This window comes from Microtus oregoni, unplaced genomic scaffold (genome assembly GCF_018167655.1).
Source record: "Microtus oregoni isolate MIOR12 unplaced genomic scaffold, Mior012 000003F_ref0000135, whole genome shotgun sequence".
Lineage (NCBI taxonomy): Eukaryota > Metazoa > Chordata > Mammalia > Rodentia > Cricetidae > Microtus > Microtus oregoni.
This window is the reverse complement of record NW_024543062.1, coordinates 24,600,168-24,626,071: the sequence shown is the minus strand read 5'-3', so window position 1 is coordinate 24,626,071 and position 25,904 is coordinate 24,600,168. Positions and strand designations below refer to the sequence as shown.

The window sequence follows — 25,904 nt, the reverse complement described above, 5'->3', positions numbered from 1 at the left end:
GGCCCCCGGCTCAGAGGCTAAGAGCACTGGCTGCTCTTCCAGAGGACCTGGGTTCGATTCCCAGCACCTATATGTTAATTCACAACCATCTGTAACTCCAGTTTCAGAGGCTCCAAGGCCTTCTTTTGATCTCTAATGGCACATAGGCACAGACACATTGCATAGACGTACGTGCAGACAAAACACCTATACACATAAAAAAAAATCAGTCAGGGGGCTGGAGAGATGGCTCAGTGGTTAAGAGCATTGCTTGCTCTTCCAAAGGTTCTGAGTTCAATTCCCAGCAACCACATGGTGGCTCACAACCATCTGTAAAGAGGTCTGGCGCCCTCTTCTGGCCTTCAGGCATACAGACAGAATATTGTATACATAATAAATAAATATTTTAAAAAAAATCAGTCAAAGAGCAAGTTATTAAATAAATACATATGCCGGGTGGTGGTGGCGCACACCTTTAATCCCAGCACTCGGGAGGCAGAGGCAGGTAGATTTCTGTGAGTTCGAGGCCAGCCTGGTCTACAAAGTGAGTTCCAGGACAGGTTCCAAAGCTACAGAGAAACCCTGTCTTGAAAACCCTAAATTAAATTACTAAAGGTTTTGTGTCTTTTGTTTATTTCTTTTGGGAGGGTTCTTGAGATAGCCTCTCTATGTACCCAGAATGGCCACAAATTCATGGCCATCCTCTTGCCTCAGCCTCCATAGTGCTGGATCGTAGGCACGTCCAGAGGTATCTGCAATCACCATGGCCAGTAGGGGGGATCTGAGGGAGGCAAGAAGGCAGTTTGGTCAACCTAAGTAGCTGATGTTGAGTCTAACTTTGAAAGTCTGACCCCAAATAGTTTATTATAGGCATATTGAGGTACAGCACAATTTGGTGAAAGCTTCCCTGGTGATAATCCACTCAATCCCGTGTGTGCACAACAAAGCTTCACGCATAACTAAGTGGAAATTCTTTGTAAAGTACATGTGTAATATCTCCCATAAAGATAGACTGAGAAACTCATGAGAAGGGTCTGGGGAGGGTGCAGTGGGGTCTTGCCCACACAGCAAGACTATTACCATGTCTGTTCCCAGCCTTCTGGGTGGAGAACAGGTCATACACGCCTTCCTTTGAAGGGATAAGCCTGTGTGTTTAACATTCCTGGTTCCCCTATCTGTGAGCACACGGACCTCTCTGTGCCTGCCACAGGCATGGGCTATCACATCCGGTTTATACCTAGTTTATACCTGAGGTTCATATAGAAATTTCCAGCCATAGTCACTCAGCTGTGAGAGCTGGGCTGTCTCACAGGGGACACTTGGGAAAGACTTGACTTCCCCTGAAACCCTGGTCTATACATTACTGTCTCATTTTAACTCTGATGTGATCAGAACAATCTCAGGAACCACCAATGACCTCTGACCTCAGGAGATGATCTGGGGCCTTGTGCCTCCTCCCTTCGTCTCCCTCTTTCTTTCTATGTTACCCACAGTCTGGGGGGGGGGGGGGACTGGGGGGGTGGCTGGGTCTGAACTAGAGGCTTGGACACCTGAGGACTGCACTCTACCACTGAGCTAGAGCCGGTACAGAGGAACGGAGCTCCTCCCAGAGCCAAAAGCTCCATGAAAAGTTTCTGCATCCCATAAACCTCTCTGGCAACACAAGAATCGAAATCAGACCAAATCAAACCAAATTAGAAAAAGCCCAGGTTTAATGAATACCAATGCTCTGGGTGGCCTTCCAGCCCCCCCCCCAGAGAGGAGACTACGGGGTGGGGGGGAAAGAGGGGGACACCGGAAAACCACACCACGTGTTTCTTCTTTGAGGTCAATTTAAATACCCTGCATCTCTGGGGAGGGGTTACCATTTGGCGGGCTTTCTCAGAGGTGGAGTCTGGACTGAGGCAACTCCCGGGGGAGGGGGTTTGGGATGGAACTTCCAACCAAACATTCCAGACTCGCTGGGTGTATATATGGATGCCAGGGGCTGCGGGCTTCTGGCTCCGCAGGTGTTAAAACCCTCCTAGAACCCATCCAGCCCCCTCTGTCCTGGTAATTTCCTCTTCTTTTCAGTCTACAGCCTGCCTACCGTCTCCTCCGGGAAGCTCTGACTACCACCGGGACCGAATTCTTGGCTGCTCAACCTCACCCCTGTGCCAGTCATCATGAAATCTTCTTCCTCAAATTATCTTGTTTAAAACCCACAAAACCTCACCCGCACATCGCGCCTCTGCCCTGGAGGCGCATTATCATTACCTGGGAAGCTTTTAAATATCTTGTTTGCCCAGACCCAATCCCCAGACACTCTGATTTAATTTGTCTGGAATGCTGTCTGGGCATTAGGATTTTTTTTCTCCTCCTCCCCTTCTTCAGTGTATCAGACTTTTTATTTATTTATTAATTTTTTTTTTTTTTTTTTTTAGCTCTGCAGGCACTTGGCAGCCAGGGTGGAGGTCCATGACCTCTGGGAGAAAACCATGACTCCTCTTCTATAGCCATGGGCACCAAGACACAGAGTCACTAATTGTGTGGCCTAGGGTCACACAGCCAGTGAATAATGGAGCCAGATTGGAACACAGAAAGTCTGACTTCAAAGTGTGATGGGGCTGTGGCGGCAGGAGAGGAATCAATCGGTCTCCTTGATTCCCCTAGTGACAGAGAAGCCTGGGACTGTGGGGCAGCTCTGTTCTGAGACAGACTCAGGCCCCTCCGGCACGGGATATTTTTAACCTAGGAGCTGGTGCTTCTTGCAAACATCCTGTGGAGACTTAAACACTGTGCAGATTGTTTGCGGCTGGTGGGTTCTTTCTCTGCTGAGGTAGCCTTGGAGCCAATCCCTTTCCAGTCCCTGGAGCGGGTCAGAGGATCCAGGCGAGCTTGAAGACAGTGTGGGAGGCGTGTGCGTGCATGTGTGCGTGATGTGTGCACGCTTGTGTATCTGCAAATCTCTTCATTCATGGGTTTTGGGCCAAATACATCAGCAAGCTTTCAGATGCCAAGTTGGAAGTACCCCTAAAATACAAAATGTACACTGTCCTTAAATTGACAATCTCACTTATAGAAAGTTCCACACACAATGCCCCACAAGGAAGCTGGGCATGGTGTGTATACACTTAATCCCAGCACTTGGAAGAGATGGGCGTAAGAGGGTCAGGGGTTCAAGGCCATCACCAGTTACACACAGTTCAAAGCTAGCCTAGGCTACATTAAACTGACAGAGAGGGGAGAGACAGACAGACAAACAGACAAACTGACTCACAGAAGTGATATAGCCAGGAGACTATTTATTATAGCTAGTGTTACTTACAGCATTCCCATTGGACAAACAAAATGTCCATCAACAGAAGGGATTAACCTTGGCAGGACACAGCCACACAAGAAGAAAGCCAAACTGGTTACTGACGTGAAAAATGTATTCAAGATACATTGTTTGGTAGAAAGAAAATGTAAGTTGAGCTGGATGGTGGTGGCGCACGCCTTTAACCACAGCACTTGGGAATCAGAGATAGGCGTATCTTTGTGAGTTCGAGGCCAGCCTGGTCCACAAGAGCTAATTCCAGAACAGGCTCTAAAACTACAGAGAAACACCGTCACAAAGGGGGTTGTAAAACACGTACAAGCCAGTCATCGCCAGGTGTGATAGTACACTCCCTTTATCACTGGGTGTGAGTGCGTGGGGAAGGGGGCGTGGCAAGATCTCTGTCCAGGCCAGCTAGAACTACTTCGTGAAACTGACAGTTTAGGGTTCTTGAAATGGTAACCTAGGGGTCTGGATCTGGTTTGTTTTCTTTGCCAGTTAAAGAATTAAAAGCCCCAATGCCAGCCTTATATTCCCCAAAAGGTTGGAATGTAGGGGATCTCCAGTTAGGAGCCCCATTCCAGGCTCTGGTCTCACTCCTTCCATTCCAAACCCGCCTCTTGAGGGAGGGGTCATCACTTGGTGGGCAGGGTTTATAGAGAGATGGGGGAGGGGCTTGGATGGAGATTCCACCTGAACACTGAGAAAGCCCACCAAAAGTCAGGTCCTCCCTGGGGCTGCTCAAGATCACACCTACACGCTATATAAGACCTGGTAGCCACATTTGCTGTGTGAATCCGCCCCTGCATTCCCAAAGGTGACCCAGGAGTTGCTTTGCTCTGTCCAGGTTAAAACTGGATTTACTAATTTGGCCTGATCTGACTACTTACATCAGTGGTGGCTTTACTACTTGGGGATTTAAACTGTTCAAGCAGGAAAAAAAAAAAAATCTATGGTGGGCCGGGCGATGGTGGCGCACGCCTTTAATCCCAGCACTCGGGAGGCAGAGGCAGGCGGATCTCTGTGAGTTCGAGACCAGCCTGGTCTACAGAGCTAGTTCCAGGACAGGCTCCAAAGCCACAGAGAAACCCTGTCTCGAAAAAAAAAAAAAATCTATGGTGGAAATAGGTAGCAACAGAGAAAACTCAAGCACTGCAGACAGAATCAGCAGTTACACACAAGTTGGGAGAGGAACTGTACTCGAGCGGCAAGTGGGGGGGGGCGGAACCACACACAGGCGGCAGGTGGGGGGGGGGAGGAACCGCACACAGGCGGCAGACACACAGAGAAAGATCCTTTGCAAAGCAGACAAGGGACCCAGGGGACGGACACTCGGGACCCAAAAAAGATGAAAAATCTTGACGGAAAATCTAGTCTCTTCTTGAGAACTGGGGGTTTTAAAGCCTCGAAAGAATTTCCCTCCCCTACTTCAGGGCTCCTGAGTTTGAAGAAAGCTAGAATGGTTGATTGCCTTCAAACTGTTGTGTGACATGGCCTGTTTTGTCCTTAAATGTGTGGAGACAGGTCATCAGCGGCCCCCTGCCGATGGGAGACAAAAACTGTTGGACTTTTTGTCTCCTTAAGGAAAAAGTGGCCAATTTGGAAATCCACCATTTTATTACCTAGCAATGCCCCCCCCCCTCGTCTAACAGAGAGTCTAACTCCTAGACTCTCAAAACTTAGTATGAAGAACAAAACAGAACAAACAAGCAAACAAATATCACCCATACGGACAGTCCCAGACTTGAGAGAGATTCGAGTCCGAGGGCCACACACAAGAGTCTTCCAGTCAGACCATGCTGCTGCTGTGTGTGTGGGGGGGGAGAGAGTAGGAGTCCAATGACAGTGTCAATGTTGGGAGGACTTTTCTCCCCTTCCTCAAGAACGGCACCTTGGTGCCTACTGGACAATCTGCAGTTCAATAATAAAAAAGCCCTGTGCTTGGTAGGCAGTTGGCAGAGTGCGAAACAGTGGCCAAGAAAAGTCTTACATCTTCCCCCGAAGAATAAGGAAAAGGTTGAAGTACTACAGAGTGGATGAGAATGGTAAAATAGTCTCCTTGGTTGAGAGTGCCCTTCAGATGCGCGGGATGCTGGAGTCCTGTGGCCACTTGACAGACATTACTATGGCAAGTGTTGTCTGACTTAATGTTTCGGCAACCCAGAAGAAAAAGTCAGGAAACGAGAAAAAAAATTGTGTCTTAGTCAGGGTTACTATCGCTGTGATGAACACCGTGACCAAAGCAAGTTAGGGAGGAAAGATTTATTTATTTATTTATATTTATTTATGTGCATTGGTGTCAGATTCCCTAGAACTGGATCTTCAGACAGTTGTGAGCTGCCATGTGGGTGCTGGGAATTGAACCCAGGTTCTCTGGAAGAGCCATCAGTGTTCTTAACCTCTGAACCATCTCTCTAGCCCCTGGGAGGAAAGGGTTTATTCGGCTCACACTTCCACATCACAGTTCATCACTGAAGGAAGCCAGGACAGAAACTCAAGCAGGGCAGGAACCTGGGGGCAGGAGCTGATTCAGAGGCCATGGAGGGTGCTGCTCACTGGCTTGTTCCTCATGGCTGCTCAGCCTTTCTTTCTTTCTTTCTTTCTTTTTTTTTTTTTTAAAGGTTTTTATTTATTTATTGTGTATACAGTATTCTGTCTGAAGGTATGCCTTCAGGCCAGAAGAGGGCACCAGATCTCATTGCAGGTGGTTGTGAGCCACCATGTGGTTGCTGGGAATTGAACTCAGGACCTCTGGAAGAGCAGGCAGTGCCCTTAACCACTGAGCCATCTCTCCAGCCCCTGCTCAGCCTTTCTTATAGAACCTAGGACCACCAGCCCAGGGATGGCACTATCCACCATGGGCTGGGCTCTCCCAGACCAGTCACTAAGAAAATGGCCCACAGGCTTGTCTGCATAGGATCTACAACCAGATCTTATGGAGGCATTTTCTCGATTACTCTAGCCTGGGTCAAGTTGACATGAAATTAGCCAGCATAATAGGAGAGAGGAAAAACATTTAAAAACCCATAAAACAGCAACAAGACAAAAAAAAAAAAGGCACCTCCCCAAAACTAATTAATGCCCTGTACGAAAACAATATAATACAAAATGAAATCACATTGTTTGAAGTGTTTGGAATTCTCGATCTTCATTAGTATAGCCCGAACTTCCTAGAGACTGAGGTCTAATTAATAGTAAGTTAAGCCAGGTGGCGGTGTTCTCAGAATGACTGGGTGGGAGACCGCTACACCCGCAGTGTCAGAGACCTCAGACATTGCGCTGTCGGGGAAACGGAGCTCTGATGACGCGCAGATCAACTGTATTTCCCTTCACGGTTACAGCGCAGTGGGAACACCCCTGCCCAGCACAGCAGGGAGGAACGCAGAGCGCAGAGTCCCCTCCCGAGCTCCTTCCTAGCTCCGTGACAAAGCTCATGACGGCGCACATAGTCAAGCATGCCTTTGAGATCCCCTGCTCACTGGTAAAAAACCCTCTGCAGCTCCTGCTGAATGCCGTCATCAACCGTTGTCCCTGGGGAAGACTCAACAGGCTTTGGATGGGCAGGGACCGGAAGCTGCAGGCTGTGGACGTGTTCCCGCCCAGTGATTCAGACCATCCCTCGCCAAGGTGCTCCCACCCCAGGTCTCTCAGGAATGAGTGTTTTGCTGATGAGCTCACCTGTGACGCCGAGGGCTCCTGCAACTCCCACGCCATCAAGAAGCATAAGCTGGACCGTGTGGCCAAGTCTAACTGCTCATTTCCTACTGCTGCCTAAACTGTGTGTCCTTTGGGACAACTGAAAACGGTGTGCGCACACCTCTAACTCCAGCTAAGGACGGTGCGTAATGAGACTGTGTCAAAGAGGGATCTCATCCTGTCCTTCATATCTACCCTCGCCCTCCTTGACTCATCTCACTAAAAACATTATTTATTTGATCACTGAGTTTTTTTGTTTGTTTGTTTTTTGTCGCCCTCTTAAATTATGTACTCCTAATAAAATACTGTGGGTTCTGGGTATGTGCCTCCACCGCCCCGGCCTTTCTTTTTTTTTTAAAGCCTGGCAGTGGTGGCATAGGCCTTTTAATCCCAGCACTGGGGAGGCAGAGGCAGGCAATCTCTGTGAGTTCCAGGATAGCCAAGGCTACATATGAGGCTTGTGAATTTTTTTTAAACTCAGAGCCGCACTGATGAAGGCAAATATTCAAATGAGGCTGCCACTCTGGTGTCTATGGAAGCCATTTGTGGTATAAGTAACCAGAAACAGTGCTTGTTTTATTTATTCATTAAGTTCTTTATTTCAGATTAAAAAAATTAAGCAAAAATTATTATTTTTTGGGGGGTTTTTGAGACAGGGTTTCTCTATAGCTTTGGAGCCTGTCCTGGAACTTGCCCTGGAGCCTGGCCTCGAACTCCGGCGCACTGGGATTAAAGGCATGTGTCACCACTGTGCGGCCCAAATTATTTCTTTGTTTGTGCGCATGTGGGCAGGTGCTATTGTGTTAAATGCTTATGTGGGGCTTAGAGGACAACTTTGTAAGTTATTACCTCCTGCCACCTTTATGGGAGCTGAGGACGGAACTCAGGCTATCAGGTCTGACACAAAGTCCTCTTAGCACACTTGCTAAATTACCCAGGCTGACTTTGAACTTGTGATCTTCCTGCCTTCAGGCTCCTGAGTAGCTAGGATTATAGGCATGTGCCATCATACTAGACCAGGACTGATATACTTGTGTAGCACAAGTTCTTAATACTGGCTTGTCTTTTGTTTGTTACAGATCTCATGTAGCCCAGGCTAAGTTTTCTTTTTTTTTTAAATATTTATTTATTATGTATACAATATTCTGTCTGTGTGTATGTCTGCAGGCCAGAAGAGGGCACCAGACCTCATTACAGATGGTTGTGAGCCACCATGTGGTTGCTGGGAATTGAACTCAGGACCTTTGGAAGAGCAGGCAATGCTCTTAACCACTGAGCCATCTCTCCAGCCCCCCAGGCTAAGTTTTCTAGTCTCGAACTTGATCCAAATTCCTGATCCCCCTGCATTTCCCCACGTGCTGGGATCTCTCTCTCTCTCTCTCTCTCTCTCTCTCTCTCTCTCTTTCACACACACACACACACACACGGTGACCTCTCTCTCACACACAAACACACTCCCACGCAATGAGGGAGCTGCTGCTTAATATGAGTTTGGGTACCGAACCTTGGTTCTCAGAAAAAGCTGCTTTGTCCACAGAGAGTGAAAATAACAAGTACAATCACCCACAGAAAACCCCAAAAAAGACCAACACACCTTATTTTTAAACATGGAATGTTCAGTCTCCGTAGAGACTGTCAAAAATTGCCAATGCCGACTATATTTCAAGTCGTCATGGCGGGGTATTGGGAAAAGTTTTCAATTAGCAATAATCGCGCCTCGGATAAACCTCATTGGCTACGATACTGCCACTGCGCAAAGCTGACGAACAAACGTGCTCGCTCAGCCTGCCAGGTCTGAAGATCCGCGTCACAGTCACGGTGAGCTCCTGCCCACGCGCGACCGCCACGCGACGGGCCCAAGCCCAGCAGCTCCATCGCAGTCATCTGCGTGGACAGATTCTTCCCGGTGGGTCATCTCGCGTCCGGACGCTCGTGATTTGCAAACAGCGCAACCGTCGCTTGGGATGCTGGGGGACTCTTATGCAAATGACGCTAACGTCATCGCGATGGCCGGGGTGGAGACTCGACGGCGGCGGGAGAACGCGGGTAAGGAGAAACAGACCTCGAGGGGACATGAGTCCCGTCGGTCACCCTAGCATTGGGGAGGCGGGAGGACTGCTGCGAGTCCTCCGCCATCATGCTTCTTGTCAATAAAACTGAGATTCCTTTCAAATAAACGGCGGGCGGTTGTGAGGAGGAAAAACGTCAAGAAAATAAAAATGTCAAGAAAATAACTTAAAACGTGAACTCGGCAAGGATCTCGAGATCGCAAGCAGAAAACACAGATTAGCATTAGAGAAGACAGTAACAAATACAAAGATGAAAAATAGAAAAGAATACCAAAAGTAGGACAAAGGAAATAAACTAAAGTTTAAATAGCAAAAGGAGATTGAGAACGCGGAAAGTCACAAAAATGTATACTCAGAAAGGCTAAACCAACATATTTTCTTCAGACCACAATATTCAGTCTCCGTAGAGACTGTCAAAAATTGCCAATGCCGACTATATTGCAAGTCGTCACGGCGGGGTATTGGGAAAAGTTTTCAATTAGCAATAATCGCGCCTCGGATAAACCTCATTGGCTACGATACTGCCACTGCGCAAAGCTAAAGAACACCGCCCCCCGCGCATCGTCCCTAGGAAGCGAGGGTCCTGTTACAGGAAGGGGTTTTTTTTCAAGTCGAGGGGGAAAACCTTCTATTATTGTTAGCCTGAAAATTAGAGCGCCTGTTACAATCTTATGGTGCTCCCTGTGTGATACATAGAAGGGAGATTATTGGTTTATTTAAGTAGGTTTGCGTGAGGACATGCAGCAAAGCACTATGGGAACAAACATGCTAATTTACTCAGTTCCGAGAGTGCAAGCGGCGATTGGCGGAACGGGCGTTAGGGCGTGATTTATTCCGTTGGCTCCGATTTACTACGTTTTGTAAGGAGGCTTGTTTTTGATCTTAACACAATAAAATATGTGTATAAAGTCTATATAACATAAAATGTAGTTTTAACTGTCTTAAGGGTAAATTCAGTATCGTTGAATATATTCACATACATCTCCAGAACCTTTTGGTCTTCCCAAACTAAAACTTTAAACTCTGACATTAAACTCTTATCTCCCTAGCCCCTTTTCATGGCCAGCCCTTGGCAACCGCTCTCACTCTAGATGTTTTACAAAGCTGAAAACAGGTAATGTCTGTGTTTCTCTTGCCGTAAGAATTCTTTTTAAGCTGGGCGTGGTGGCACACACCTTTAATTCTAGTACTTGGGAGACAAAGGCGGGTGGTGGATCTCTCTGAGTTCGAGGTCAGCAAAGACTACTGAGAGACCCTGTTTACAAGAGGAAGGAAGGGAGGAGGAAGGAAGGAAGGAAGGAAGGAAGAAAGGGAGGGAGGGAGGGAGGGAGGAAGGAAGGAGAAAGGAAGAAAGGAAGGAGAAAGGAAGGAAGGAAAGATTATTGCTAAGATTTATTTATGTGTACGAGTGTTTTACTTGCACACGTGCCTCATGGGAATGTCTGGTATCCATGGAAGTCAGAAGAAGGTATCAGATCCTGGAGTCTCACACAGGTTTGTGAGTCACCACGTGGGTGTTGGGAACTAAACCCAGATCCTCTACAAGAGCAGCCAGTGCTTTAACCGCTAATCATCTCTGACCAGTCCCTTATTGTTATTTTGTGTGTGTGTGTGTGTGTGTGTGTGCGCGCCTCTGCCTTCCAAGTGCTGGGATTAAAGACGTGTGCCACCACTTCCCGGCCTACTGGAACATTTTATGACTCATCCATATTGTAATACTCATCTAGAGCGCATGCCTTTTTATGGCTCAATAATTTTCCATCGAATCGAATTTTATTTATCTACTTATTCTTCAGTTAGCAATAATGGCGATTTTAATTAACCTCATTGGCTTGTTTGAACCTTTTGTCTAATACAAATAATGCTGATATTGGTGTACAAGTATCAGCCTGGGTTCCTGTTTTCAGTTAAAAATGTTTTCTGATTGCATTTATTTATTTTGCACGTGCATACGCATGCGCGCGTGTGCGTGTTTGTGTGTGTGTGTAGGTCTTAGGACAACTTGTGGGAGGTAATTCTCTCCTTCCACTATGTGGGTCCCAGGGATTGAATTCACCCCAGTGCCAAAGATTAAAGGCCATCACAGCCAACCCCACCCCTTTGTAAGGAATGAAACCCAAACTGGGTGCTGGCGTTCACCTTTAATTCTAGCACTTGGGAGGCAGAAGCAAGTGGATGTCTGTCTGTGAGTTCAAGGCCAGCCTGGTCTACAGAGTGAGTTTCAAGACAGTCAGGACTGTTTAACAGAGAAACCCTATCTCAAAAAACAAAAAAAAAAAAAGAGAAGAGAAGAAGAGAAGAAGAGGAGGAGGAGGGGGGGGAAGGAGGAGGAGGAGGGGGGAGGAGGAGGGGGGAGGAGGAGGGGAGGAGGAGGAGGGGGGAGGAGGAGGAGGAGGAGGAGGAGGAGGAGGAGGAGAAACCCAGGGTTGGAGAGGTTAAGTGGCTTTACTCCTCAGAAATGCTGCAGCATATAAAATGTGAAGTAAGTTCCTCTGCCTGTTTTTCTTTGGCCAGTAGAAAGCTGTTCATGACCTGTGTCTGAACTCCTTTCCTGAGGGACATTCTCCATTTTTATTTTGACTTTTGCTACTTATTAAATGCAAACAGTATAATTGGGCCGTGGTGGCGCACATCTTTAATCCCAGCACTCAGGAGGCAGAGGCTGATGGATCTCTGTAAGTTGGAGGCCAGCCTGGTTTGTGTCAGGACTGTTACGCATAGAAACTCTGTCTTGAGCTGGGCGATGTTGGCGCACGCCTTTAATCCCAGCACTCGGGAGGCAGAGGCAGGCAGATCTCTGTGAGTTCGAGACCAGCCAGCTCTACAAGAGCTAGTTCCAGGACAGGCTCCAAAGTCACAGAGAAACCCTGTCTCGAAAAACAAAAACAAAAACAAAACAAAACAAAAACTCTCTCTTGAAAAATAAAAAAAAAATCAAACAGCAGTTGAACCTTTGACCTTTGATCCTAGCACTTAGGAGGCAGAGGCAGGTGGTTCTTTATGCTTTCTGGTCATATAAATCTCTATGCTCTATACTTGGTTTTTCTTGTATTAACTTCAAATTCATCCATTTTTCAAGTTTATGGATGTATTCCTCATAATCCATATTGGTTTTGTGTGTGTGTGTGTGTGTGTGTGTGTGTACACATATGTGTAGGGGAGCCAGTGGAGGCCAGAGAGGAGTGTTTGGGATCCCTCTCTATTACTCTTATTTTATGCCTTTTTTTTTCTTTTTGAGACAGGGTTTCTCTGTAGCTTTGGAGACTGTCATGGACCAGGCTGGCCTTGAACTCACAGAGAGCCACTTGCCTCTGCCTCCTTAGTGCTGGGATTTAAGGTGTGCACCACCACCACTGCCTGGCTACTTTATTCCTTTGAGGTAGAGTATTGTCTCTCTAGCACCTATAATTTCTGCAGGCCAGAAGAGGGCACCAGACCTCATTACAGATGGTTGTGAGCCACCATGTGGTTGCTGGGAATTGAACTCAGGACCTTTGGAAGAGCAGGCAATGCTCTTAACCACTGAGCCATCTCTCCAGCCCCCAGCACCTATAATTCTTTACCTTTCTTTCTCTCTCTCTCTCTTTCTTTCTTTTTTTCTTTTCTCTTTTCTCTTTTTCTTTTTTCTTTTTTTTTTTAAAGATTTATTTATTTATTATGTATACAACATTCTGCCCGCACGCCAGAGGAGGGTGCCAGATCTCAGTACAGATGGTTGTGAGCCACCATGTGGTTGCTGGGAATTGAACTCAGGACCTCTGGAAGAGCAGCCAGTGCTCTTATCCTCTGAGCCATCTCTCCAGCCCCCCTCTTTTTCTTTTTTCAAGACTGGGTTTCTCTGTGGCTTTGGAGCCTGTCCTGGAACTTGCTCTTGTAGACCAGGCTGGCCTCGAACTCACAGAGATCCGCCTGCCTCTGCCTCCTGAGTGCTGGGATTAAAGAAGCCACTTGGCAGGCTTATATTTAACTCATAGCAGGACATTTAATTACTTTGAAATGGAAGAGAATATACATAGAGGAAACCGAGTCAATTTTGCCAATCATGGTGGCACATGCCTTTAATCGCAGTTCTGGGAAGGCAGAGGTAGGCAAATCTCTATGAAATGGAGGTCAAGCCTGGTCTACATAACAAGTTCCAGGCCAGTCAAGGCTATATAGTAAGACCCTGTCTCAAAAAACAAAACAAGGAGGCTGGAGAGATGGCTCAGCGGTTAGGAGCACTGCCTGCTCTTCCAAAGGTCCTGAGTTCAATTCCCAGCAACCACATGGGTGGCTCACAACCATCTGTAATGAGGTCTGGTGCCCTCTTCTGGCCTGCAGGCATACCCGCAGACAGAATATTGTTTACATAATAAATAAATAAATATTAAAAAGAAAAAACTGGGCTGGAGAGATGGCTCAGTGGTTAAGAGCATTGCCTGTTCTTCCAGAGGTCCTGAGTTCAATTTCCAGCAACCACATGGTGGCTCACAACCATCTGTAATGAGATCTGGCGCCCTCTTCTGGTCTGTAGGCATACAGACAGAACATTGTATACTAAATAAATAAATATAAAAAAAAAAAAAAAAAAAAGAAAAAACTTACATTTAAAAAACAAAACGAAACAAAACGAACAACAACATAAATAAAAAAGAAAACAAGTCAATTGTAAATTATTAAGTGTATTTTAGCTGGGTATGGTGACCCACGCCTTTAGTCCCAGCAAAAAGAGGCAGAGAGAGTCAGGCAGATCTCTGAGTTCGAGGCCAGCCTGGTCTATACAGGCTAAGGGTACAAAGAGAAACCCTGTCTCGAAAAACAAAAAAATAGGGTGAATTCCTAAAGTAGGGCTGTTTAGATGCTTTTTTGCACACAGGACTTTGGAAACATTAACCATTTCTCTACCAGGCATGGTGGCACTAGCCCATAATCCGAGCACTTTTGAAGTGGAGACAGGAGGATAGGAATTTGGAGTCAGAGACCCTGCCTCAAAAAACAACGTAACACAGAAAGACCAACCAATTAACCAAACACAAAACCCCCAAAAGGCACGCATAATCCCAGGTGTCAGCAGCGCACACGGAACCTTAACTGAGCTGACCAGGAAAGACAAACGGAAGTCAGGGGAGGACTGCGGTAGGACCTTGAAGTGAGAGACCCGCAGGATTGTGGGACTTGTAGTTTGCTTTCCAATTAAATAGGCTTCACGGACTACACTTCCCAAGATGCACAGGTAGGTAGCGAGCTGGTCCTACTGTTGGGTGAAAATTGTGGAAGGTAAGTAAGTATTCCGATTCGGCATTAGGTTTCCAGTTGTGCTTTTTTGCTTTTTTTTTTTTTTTTTTTTTTTTTTTTTAAACAGGGGATCCCATTTGTCCTCTTTGTTCCCGAGGGGACACGGAGGAAAACAAACCCGACTGTTTGTTTAGCTTTCACGTGTAGTTGTGGAATGTCCTGGAGAAAGCCGGGTCCTGACCTTATGTGTAGAAAGCCAAGCCTAAAATGTTTGCCTGTCGCTAGGTAATTTCTGCATTATATCACAGGATGTATCCAATGCTTGTTTTTAAAACTAGAAAACCAGACAGGCAAGTGTGTGCGTGCGTGCGCGCGCGCGTTGTCTTCTGTGTCCAACTAGCAGAATTTACAGAGCACATTAAACAGATATTATGAGGGAAATGAAGTAATTTAAAGTGTGCTTGTGAAGACACGAATAAAACCAAACGCCCGAAAGATCAGATCAACGTCCTGAAAACTGCCATGTTGGACTGGGTATAGCTTGGTGATAGAATGAGTGATTACATAGTGTTGTGGATACCCAACACCATGTAGAAAAACAAAACAAAAGCAAACACCAACGAAAGAGAAAATAAAAAAAAACCTAACATACTAGAATTCAAATATCTCATGGAGAAATAAGGTAATTCTGGTTTAGCTGGGTGTGCCCGGGCTACAGGCATCCTGTCTCAAGAAAAGAAAAGAAAAGAAAAGAAAAAGTAATAATTCTGATTTAAACAAAGCAGGGTTAGAGAGCAAATAGTCCCTTGATGGATAGTATTAACGAAAATACAGATAAGTAGACCCATATGGTGCTGCACGCCTTTAATCCCAGGACTCAGGAAGCAGAGAAGGTGGATGGATCTCTGTGAGTTCGAGGCTAGCCTGGTCTACAGAATGAGTTCCAGGACAGTCAGGGCTCCACGGAAGGAAGAAAAGTTTGTTTTTAAAATATTTAAAATTTAGCCGGGCAGTGGTGGTACACGCCTTTAATCCCAGCACTTGGGAGGCAGAGGCAGGTGGATCTCTGTGAGTTCGAGACCAGCCTGGTCTACAAGAGCTAGTTCCAGGACAGGCTCCAAAACCACAGAGAAACCCTGTCTTGAAAAAACTAAAAAAAAAAAAAAAAAAAAAAAAAAAAAAAAAAAAAAAAAAAAAAAAATTAAAATTTGCTAAATTAAATTTTCCGTGTATTTTACCTGCACATATATTTGTGTACCAACCACCTTTGCTCCCAGTGATTGCAGAGGCCAGAAGACGGGGTCTGATCACCTGAAACTAGAGTGAGCCCCCATGTGGGTTCCGGAATTTAACCCAGAACCTTTGGAAGAACAACCAGTGCCCTTAACCTCTGACCCATCTCTCCAACCCTGTAACTGACTTCTTATATTTAACACAACCCCCCACCATGTACTGTCTCTCGATTTCTCTTTTGAGTTTAGCCCAGACTGGCCTCTAACTCTCTCGTTAGCTGAGGATAGCCCTTAACCTTCCTGCTTCCATCTCCCGAGTGCTGCAATTCTAGGCATGGACCACCATGACGAATTTTCATAGCTGATGTATACCCGCAGTGGATAGACATGCTTTTTGTTTATCCATTCCTCGCTTGGTGGTTAACTTTCTTGGTAAAACCCAGCTTCTCTCATGGATTTCTTTTTCTCTAGAAGGAGAATGAGTGGATTGACTTTCAGGTCAACAAAAGCCCATTGGACAGCGAACCTCAGCCGGCCGTGCTCTCATGGACCTACTGGGTTATTCGTGCCGCCAAGCCCTCCTCTGGACCCTGAGAAGATCAAGGAGTTACAGCGCTTCATTACCCTTTCCAAGAAACTTCTAGTGATTACTGGCGCAGGAATCTCCACGGAGTCTGGGATCCCAGACTACAGGTCGGAAAAGGTGGGTCTTTACGCCCGCACGGACCGGAGACCCATCCAGCATATCGATTTCATACGCAGCGCTCCAGTTCGTCAGCGGTACTGGGCCAGAAACTTTGTGGGCTGGCCTCAGTTCTCCTCTCACCAACCCAACCCAGCACATTGGGCCTTGAGCAACTGGGAGAAATTGGGGAAGCTGCACTGGTTGGTGACTCAGAACGTGGATGCTCTGCACTCTAAGGCGGGGAACCAGCGGCTGACAGAGCTCCATGGATGCATGCACAGGTGCTGGAGTCTGCGGGGTTTGCCCATAAAAGGATGTGTGGTTCCCCAGGCGAAGGGCGGTTGGCTGCCTTAGATCCGCAGCCAAGGCTTCCTGGGCAAGTCGTTGGCTTTGGAGATAGCCGAGAGAACTGAGAGGGGAAATAGGGACAGAAACTGAGAAGGGAGCAGGCTGGCTTGTGTGGTGCGCTGCTCGCATGTGCAAAGCTCTGGGTTCAGTTTCCCAGCACCAGGAAAAATGTGAGTGGGGCTGCACCCCGCGGGGACCCCCAGTCTAGACTGTAGCGTGAGTGGGGCTGCATCCCGGGGACCCCCGGTCTAGACTGTAGCGTGAGTGGGGTTGCATCCCGGGGACCCCCAGTCTAGACTGTAGCGTGAGTGGGGCTGCACCCCTCGGGGACCCCCAGTCTAGACTGTAGTTCAGAGTTATCGCAACTGTACAGAAAGAGCCACTTTGGGGGTGGTGAGTAGTATTGCTAACCCTGAGTTTGGGTTGAAAAAATGAGAATTATTTCACCAAAAGTGAAGAAAACTAGGGTGTTAATAAACCATCTCCAATCTCACTATGGTCCAGCATCACTGTTGGGGAATTAACTCCCTAACATGCTCACTTCTTGTTTCTTCCTATTTGTTTGTTTTATGGAGTCTCTCTGTGTAGCCTTGAGTAACCTGGAACTCACTCTGTAGACCAGGCTGGTCTCAAACTCACAGAAACCCAGCCTGCCTCTGCCTCCCCAGTGCTGGGATTAAAGGCGTGCGCCACCACCCTTCAAAAAGTGTCCACACAGGCACTGCGGAGGGGCACAGGTTTGAGTACCAAGGTGATCGACTGTGGACAAAATGGTGGCTGGCCATACGCAAATGTAGTGATAAACATCAGTCGGGACCTTGTTCTAGCCTAGTGGTTCTCAGCCTTCCTAACGCTGCGGCCCTTTAATATGGTTCCTCGTGTTGTGGTGACCCCAGTCAAAGAATTATGTTTGTCGTTACTTCATAACTATAATTTTGCCACTGTTTGGAATCATAACATAAATATCTGTTATGCAGGATATCTGATATCCGACCCCTTGTGAAAAAGTCGTTCAACCCCAAAGGTTTGTGGCCCACAGGTTGAGAACCACTGTTCTAGAAGGTTGCAAAGAAGGGAAAGGAGAACACGAAAATGAAACTGGATGTCCTACTTGTGATTGTTTTTTGTCGGGGGATTGAAAATGGTTGGGGCTTTATCCCTCCCAGGAACTATACTCAGAAGGTCTCATATTGCCTTTAGAGTCCTGTGCCTGAGCTGTGGGGAACAGACTTCCCGCAGGGTACTGCAGGAACGCTTCCAAGTCCTGAACCCCAGCTGGAGCGCTGAGGCGCAGGGCGTGGCCCCCGACGGTGATGTGTTCCTCACTGAGGAACAGGTCCGGAGCTTTCAGGTCCCGTCCTGTGATCGGTGCGGAGGTCCGCTGAAACCAGATGTTGTTTTCTTTGGGGACACAGTGAACCCAGACAAGGTTGACTTTGTGCACAGGCGCGTGAAAGAGGCTGATTCGCTACTGGTGGTCGGATCGTCCCTGCAGGTACCTGGCTCTGTAAGGGTTGCAGAGGCCCTTGCCCGTTTTATAGGGTGTGAAGCCCTAGAGGTTTGCTCTTAGTTGAGCTTCCCTTTTAGTCTTCGTGTGTGAGTGTGTGCGTGTGAGTGTGTGTGTGTATATATATATATATATATATGCATGAGTGTGCACATGTGTATGCTGGCGTGTCAGTGTTGGGTGTCTGTTACTGCCTACTTTAGGGTTTTTGCTTTTGTTTTGAGACAGGGTTTCTTTTTTTATAAAAGGTCACTTTGTGGGACATTTTTTTTTTTTTTGGTTTCTTTCTTTCTTTCTTTCTTTCTTTCAGATTTATTTATTATGTATACAGTATTCTGCCTACATTCATGCTTGCAGGCCAGAAGAGGGCACCAGACCTCATTACAGATGGTTGTGAGCCACCATGTGGTTGCTGAGAATTGAACTCAGGACCTTTGGAAGAGCAGGCAGTGCTCTTAACCACTGAGCCATCTCTCTAGCCCCCAAGACAGGGTTTCAACAGCCCTGGGTGTTGGGAACTGAACCCGGGTCCTATGCAAGAGCAACAAGTGCTCTTAACCACTGAGTCATCTCTCCAATCCCTGGCATAATTTGTGACACAGTCTCTCACTGAACTTAGAGGCCCTGGAATGACTGGACTGGCTGGTCAGTGAGCTCTTAGGAACCGTTTGGTTTCCCTCTGTGAACATTAGGTTTACACACGATTCCCACCAAACCCAGTGTTTACATGGATGCTGGGAATCTGATCTCAGGCTCCCACACTTGGGCAGCAAGAGCTTTCTCCAAAGAACCATTTCCCAAGTACCACCACCCCTTTGTAGACTTGTAGACTGAGTGATCGATTGACTGATTGGTTGGTGGTTGATTGTCTGTAGGTCAGACGACAACTTGTGGGATTAGTTCTCCCCTACCTACCTTTCATCATGGGTTTCGTGGGTTTTGGGAATTGAACTGACACCATCTGGCATGGCTGCTGGCTCCTTTACCTGCCGAGCTTCTCTTCTCCCTTTTATCTTTTTTTGTTGTGCTTTGTTTCTGAGGTGAGGTGGTTCTTTACCTGGATCTAGAGCGAACTCTTGTCCTCCATCTGGGCAGGTGTACTCTGGTTACCGGTTCATCCTCACTGCCCGGGAGAAGAAGCTTCCTATTGCCATTCTGAACATTGGACCCACTAGGTCAGATGACTTGGCCTGCCTGAAGCTGGATTCCCGCTGCGGAGAGTTGCTGCCTTTAATAGATCCACAGTGACCGAGGTCTGGTGCTCAGAGTCTGGGAATGGAGTTCCTGTTGAGTCCTGCTGCTAAAGGTAAGACACCTTCTCAGACAGAAGGGTCTAATCTGGTGTAGTGGCTCATGTTTGTGACCCCAGCCCTCAAGAGTCTAATTAGACGGTGGTCTAGAGGTCAGGGCCAGTCTCCATACATAGTGGGTTCTAGGCTAGATTAGGTCACAGGTATGAGACCCTAACTCCAAATTCAAAAACAAAAACCAGATGACAGATTCAACTTCCTGTTAGATTAAGGACTCAGGTGGCAGACAAAAAAGACAGCTCTAGACTTAACATATGACTTTATTTATTTATTTATTTATTATGTATCTGTGTGTATGTCTGCAGGCCAGAAGAGGGCACCAGACCTCTTTTTTTTTTTCTAAATATTTATTTATTTAGTATACAATGTTCTGTCTGTATGCCTACAGGCCAGAAGAGGGCGCCAGACCTCATTACAAATGGTTGTGAGCCACCATGTGGTTGCTGGGAATTGAACTCAGGACCTTTGGAAGGGCAGGCAATGCTCTTAACCACTGAGCCATCTCTCCAGCCCCCGGCACCAGACCTCATTACAGATGTTTGTGAGCCACCATGTGGTTGCTGGGAATTGAACTCAGGACCTTTGAAAGAGCAGGCAATGCTCTTAACCCTTAGCAATCTCTCCAGCCCCCATATGACCATTTTTTTAAAAAAAAAAAAATTAAAACTAACTTTACTTTTAACAGTAGATAGGATTTTTACTGTTGTTATGTTTTTGTTTTTAACCTGTTTTTAATTTTTGTGTATGATGTTTTGCTTGGATATTTGTCTGTGCAACATATTCATGCAGTGCCTACAGAGGCCAGAAGGGGGCATTAGATTCCCTGGTCCAGGAGTTACAGGTTGTAATCTACTCCATGGATGCTGGCAACCAAGCCAGGGCCTCTTTGGGAGCAGCAAATGCTCTTGCAGGCTGAGCCATCACTCAGCCCTGTGTTGTTGGCTTCTAAGGACATAGTTTTGCTGTGTAACCCTGGCTGTTGTGACACTTGCTATGTAGCCCAGCCTGGCCTTGGATCTGTTGCAGTCCTCTTGACCCAGCTTGCCAAGGGTGCACCCAGTTTTAGGTCTAGTTTATTTGTCTTTCTTTAGAGGTTTCTGTATTTATTTATGTTTATGAGCGCTGTGTCTACCAGTAGGTCTGCAGTACAGGAGAGGGCCTCAGATGCCCTTACAGACGGCTGTGAGCCACCATGTGGTGCTGGGAATTGAACTCAGGACCTCTGGAAGAGCAGCCAGTGCTCTTCATCAGTGAGTTATTTCTCCAGCCCTTGTTTGTCTTTCTTTAGAAACAACACAACACAAGATGTCCCTGGTGTGCACTGCTTTTGCAGAGGACTAGAGCCCATTTCCCAGCTGGTGGCTCACAGCTGCCTGAACTCCAGTTCCAGGGGAGTCCAACATCCTCTTCGGAACTCTTTGAGGTCATATGTATATATGTATATATGTATGTATATAGACATGTATTCTTGTCTGAGGACATATGTATATATGGATGTATATAGACATGTATTCTTGTCTGAGGACATATGTATATATGTATGTATATAGACATGTATTCTTGTCTGAGGACATATGTATATATGTATGTATATAGACATGTATTCTTGTCTGAGGACATATGTATATATGTATGTATATAGACATGTATTCTTGTCTGAGGTCATATGTATATATGTATGTATATAGACATGTATTCTTGTCTGAGGACATATGTATATATGTATGTATATAGACATGTATTGTCTGAGGTTATATGTATATATGTATGTATATAGACATGTATTCATGTCTGAGGACATATGTATATATGTATGTATATAGACATGTATTCTTGTCTGAGTTTATATGTATATATATATGTATATAGACATATATTCATGTCTGAGGACATCCGCGCATACAGACACATGAGTGCTCATGTAATTAAAAATAAACCTCTCTTTTGAGGGTGAGTTTTGAGACAGGGTTTCTCTGTTTAACCCAAGCTATCCTGGAACTCTCTCTGTAGACCAGGCTGGCCTCGAACTTACAGAGATTGGGCTGCTCTGCTGGGAACAAAAGCGTGCACTGCCACTGCTCAGCTTAAAAAAAAAAATCTTGAAGGTACATTTTAGTATACATTTTCAAACTTGGTGTAGTTATTACATAATTAAAGAATTTCTATCACTTCAGGAAGAAACCTACCAATTCCCATAACTCTGACACCACTATTAACCAACCTCTGAGAATGAATAACATTTTTCTGTGTGTTTATGTCTCCATCTATACATCCATCCATCAGTGTGTCCATCCCTCCTTCTATACATACATCTTTCATTGTGACCATAGTCATCTATACAAACATCTGTCAGTTTGTCCATTCTTCCATCTATACATACATCTGTCAGTGTGTCCATCCCTCATCTATACATACAACTGTCAGTGTGTCCATCCTTCCATCTATACATACATCTGTCAGTGTGTCCATCCTTCCATCTATACATAGATCTGTCAGTGTGTCCATCTCATCTATACATACATCTGTCAGTGTGTCCATCCCTCCATCTATACATACATCTGTCAGTGTGTCCATCCTTCCATCTATACATATATCTGTCAGTGTGTCCATCCCTCATCTATACATACATCTGTCAGTGTGTCCATCCCTCCTCTATACATACATCTGTCAGTGTGTCCATCCCTCATCTATACATACATCTGTCAGTGTGTCCATTCTTCCATCTATACATACATCTGTCAGTGTGTCCATCCCTCATCTATACATACATCTGTCAGTGTGTCCATCCCTCCTCTATACATACATCTGTCAGTGTGTCCATCCCTCATCTATACATACATCTGTCAGTGTGTCCATCCTTCCATCTATACATACATCTGTCAGTGTGTCCATCCCTCATCTATACATAGATCTGTCAGTGTGTCCATCTCTCCATCTATACATACATCTGTCAGTGTGTCCATCCCTCATCTATACATACATCTGTCAGTGTGTCCATCCCTCATCTATACATACATCTGTCAGTGTGTCCATCTCTCCATCTATACATACATCTGTCAGTGTGTCCATCCTTCCATCTATACATAGATCTGTCAGTGTGTCCATCCTTCCATCTATACATACATCTGTCAGTGTGTCCATCCCTTCATCTATACATACATCTGTCAGTGTGTCCATCCTTCCATCTGTACATACATTCATGCGTTCATGGACTTTTCAACGACTGTGTAGATTTTTAATTTTTTTTTTTTGTGACAGGGACTTGATATGTAGTCCAAACTAGCTTCAAACTTGAAGTGCCCCTGCCTCAGCCATCTTTGTACTCACATTTCAGGTTTGCACTTCCACACCCTGCCAGCATATAGTTTTCTCTACTTACCATAATATACTAAGACTCATTTCTGTACTTTATTTCTTCTTTTTTTTCTGAAAAAAGAGTTTCTTTGTGTAGCCTTGGCTGTCCTAGAACTAGCACTGTAGACCAAGCTGGCCTTGAACTCACAGAGATTCACTTCTCTCTGCATCTGGAGGGCTGGGATTAAAGGTGTGCATCACCACTGTTTGTAAATGCTGGACATTTTTGCAGCTTTATTTTGTATGTGTGTGCATGTGTGTGGATGCACAGGTAACATGGCACACGTGTCCAGGTCAGGGAACAATGTATAGGAGTCAGCCCTTGCCTTCTACCTTGTGGGTTCTGGGGATTGAGCTCATGCCCTCTGGGCTGGTAGAAAGCTCCTTTCCCCACTTTCCCCACAGAGCCTTCTCACAGGCCTTGGGTTTGGTTTTTGGTTGTTTTTGGGAGTCCTTTTTGTTTTTTTTTTTGGTTATTCAAGTCAGGGTTTCTCTGTAGCTATGGATCCTGTCCTGGAACTAGCTTTTGTAGACCAGGCTGGCCTCGAACTCACAGAGATTCACCTGCCTCTGCCTCCTGAGTGCTGGGATTAAAGGCGTTCGCCACCACCACCCGGTGGTTTTCAGAGTCTTTCTGTGTAGTCCTGGCTGGCCTGTGTAGACCAGGCTGCCTCTGATCCACCTGCCTCTGCCCTCAAAGTGCTGGGATTAAATGTGTGTGACACCATGCCTGGTCCATCCTTTTTTTGTTGTTGTTTTGTTTTGTTTTAGGTAAGTTGATGTTTGCAACCATTTCATCCTCTCCGTTAATATTATCCTGTTTGATTTCTTTTTAGATGCCGAAAGTTTCTTCCTTTGCCTTCAAACTAATGGAAGCTGACTACGCCCTATAGAGGGCACAAAGCAATGTCTGCAGGCCAGTCCACCAGTGCACACCCCCGTTTACAGACAGCTGTCAGAGTCCTCGTGCAGATGAGAGCTGCCCTCCTAAGAAGGACTTTAAAGAAGCAGCTGTTCTTGACAGCACAACTGTGCCACCTTCCTTTTCATCCCACTGGGAAGAAGGAACACCTGGGAAGTCCATGAGCCAGCGTGGTCTGTGGAGGCCACCATTCAGACCTCACTAATTCAGGGAAGAACCAGAAGGGCATCTATAATTGACTTCTAATTCCACATGGTTCTGTCTGACTGAAGCACTTTGATATTTTAACAGCATGAGCAACAGCACAATGAAATTTTATTAACCAAACAATAAATTATTTTAAATAGCGTACCAAGTTGTATGGACTGTACATTTGTGTATACAAGAAAGTAGGTGTTTAGGCTAGTGTGCCCTAAGGATTTCTACTTGATGTTCGCTCTCAGAAGGGGACGCCTGCCTTGAACCTGGTGTGTAAAGAGAGAACAGTTCATTCCATGTGGGTTCTTCAGCTGGTATGTGTGATCACTGCGCTCGATGGAAAGAACCGGTGTGTCCTGAAACATGAGGCACATGAAGACTCACGCTCTTCCTTGGAAAGCCCCATGTCTGAGTTGGGGACAGGCAGCTCATGCTTCCCTGTCCTGACCTCGGGAGCAATCTCAGCTCACAGGGTAATCTGTGGTCTTGGGCTGTGTAGAGCTGTGGGGCTTCCCAGTCATTCATTCAGAAGACACACAGGGTTGTAGATTTCACTCCAGGATTTTTTCTTAAAGACTTATTTTACTATTTTCAATTTGTTCATGTGTATGCTTGAGTGTATGTGCAGCTGCTCAAAGAGTCATGGAATCCTTGGAGCTGGAGCCACAGTTCATCATCAGCGGGTTTATGAAAGTGCTGGGAACTGAACTCTGAACAGGTAGCTAGGGCTCTATATACCTGTTAAGCCATGTCTCTAGCCTTCCTACTCACCCCTCACTTTTTTCTTTTAAGTCAAGGGCTCACCTGTAGGCATACATGTTTTCTTTGTATTCTATACTGAGGTGGAATTCTAAAAATAAATACATAAACAAACAAATCTCCCCCAAGAAGAACTTGGTATTTCCCAAAGCCCTGGAACTCACTCTGAAGATCAGGCTTACCATAACTTACAGAAATCCACCTGCCTCTGCCTCCTGAGTGCTGGGATTAAAGGTGTGTGCTAGCACACCCGTCCTAGAAAGTTTTCTTTCTCATTTACACTTACTACAAACGGAGTTGAGCATGGAATTGAAACTTGGAAAATAGACAGAAGTGGGTTTCAGTCTGTTTTTCTATTTACTAACTAGATGAACCTAAGTTATTTTGTGTGATTTCCAGGCATATTTTGAATACATAAGGATTGGCTAGGGATGCAGCACAGTTGGTAGAATGGTTGCCTGGCAACACAACACCCTAGGTTATATCCCTAGCACATAAACTGGGTATGATGGTGCACCCCTGCAATCCCAGCTCTCAGGCTGAGGACAGGAGCATTAGCAGCTTGAGGTCATCCTTGCCTACGTAGTGCGTTGGAGGCTAGCCTGGGATAGCACACTAGACCCTCAAAAAATAAAACTTAGAATAATAGTTACTTCCGTGGGTTTTGAAGAACAAGTCACATGGCCGAGCATCTGGCCCACAGTAAGCAAGTCCCCCCTCCCCCTCAACGGCTAGTGTATAGGATGGAGAAGGAGATGGCTTCAATTCTGTTAACTTTTGTCCCTATCGAGTACACCTAGATTTCTGGATGATCTTCCCCAGGGCCTCAGTTTTATTTTCCTTTATAGATTATTTATTTATTTATTTATTTATTTATTATGTATACAATATTCTGTCCGTGTGTATGTCTGCAGGCCAGAAGAGGGCACCAGACCTCATTACAGATGGTTGTGAGCCACCATGTGGTTGCTGGGAATTGAACTCAGAACCTTTGGAAGAGCAGGCAATGCTCTTAACCACTGAGCCATCTCTCCAGCCCCTCCTTTATAGATTTTTAAAAAATGTATTTTCTGTGTGTGGGTGTGTTGTCTGCATGTACATCTGCATACCAGAAGAGAGCATCATATTCCATTCTAGATGGCCGTGGGCTGACGTGTAGTGCTGGGAATTGAACTTAGGTCACTGCGTCTGTGTAGGCAGCTCAAGCTGCACCTGCTGCTCCCCAGACCTGTCTTGGGCAGGGCAAGGCCTGAACTTTGGGTGGGACAGGAGCGGGGATGGCTTTGGGGGTAGAAAGGCAGAGGACTGGGCAGCTGTCCATTAAATGAAAAGT

General features: G+C 46.0%; 1 protein-coding gene and 2 non-coding genes across 4 annotated transcripts; 1 reads left to right on the top strand and 2 right to left on the bottom strand.

Annotated features, from left to right (window-relative positions):
- Positions 1–8,593: 8,593 nt before the first annotated feature.
- Positions 8,594–8,734, bottom strand: LOC121446649. The gene has a single exon (XR_005974084.1). It is a non-coding gene; the product is annotated as a U4 spliceosomal RNA (small nuclear RNA).
- Positions 8,735–9,440: 706 nt separating this feature from the next.
- LOC121446650 lies at positions 9,441–9,581 on the bottom strand. The gene has a single exon (XR_005974085.1). It is a non-coding gene; the product is annotated as a U4 spliceosomal RNA (small nuclear RNA).
- A 4,685-nt stretch (positions 9,582–14,266) lies between these two features.
- On the top strand, positions 14,267–23,965 carry Sirt4 (sirtuin 4). Of its 2 annotated transcripts, XM_041648543.1 has the most exons (6): positions 14,267–14,298; positions 15,960–16,454; positions 17,722–18,016; positions 19,124–19,334; positions 20,627–20,761; positions 23,529–23,965. In XM_041648543.1, exons 2-4 carry the CDS (start codon positions 15,967–15,969, stop codon positions 19,274–19,276), a joined length of 936 nt encoding a protein of 311 aa, XP_041504477.1. In that variant the 5' UTR covers positions 14,267–14,298; positions 15,960–15,966; the 3' UTR covers positions 19,277–19,334; positions 20,627–20,761; positions 23,529–23,965. The 2 variants fall into 2 exon arrangements, with proteins under 2 accessions (XP_041504477.1, XP_041504476.1); XM_041648542.1 differs by lacking the exon at positions 20,627–20,761.
- Positions 23,966–25,904: the final 1,939 nt, after the last annotated feature.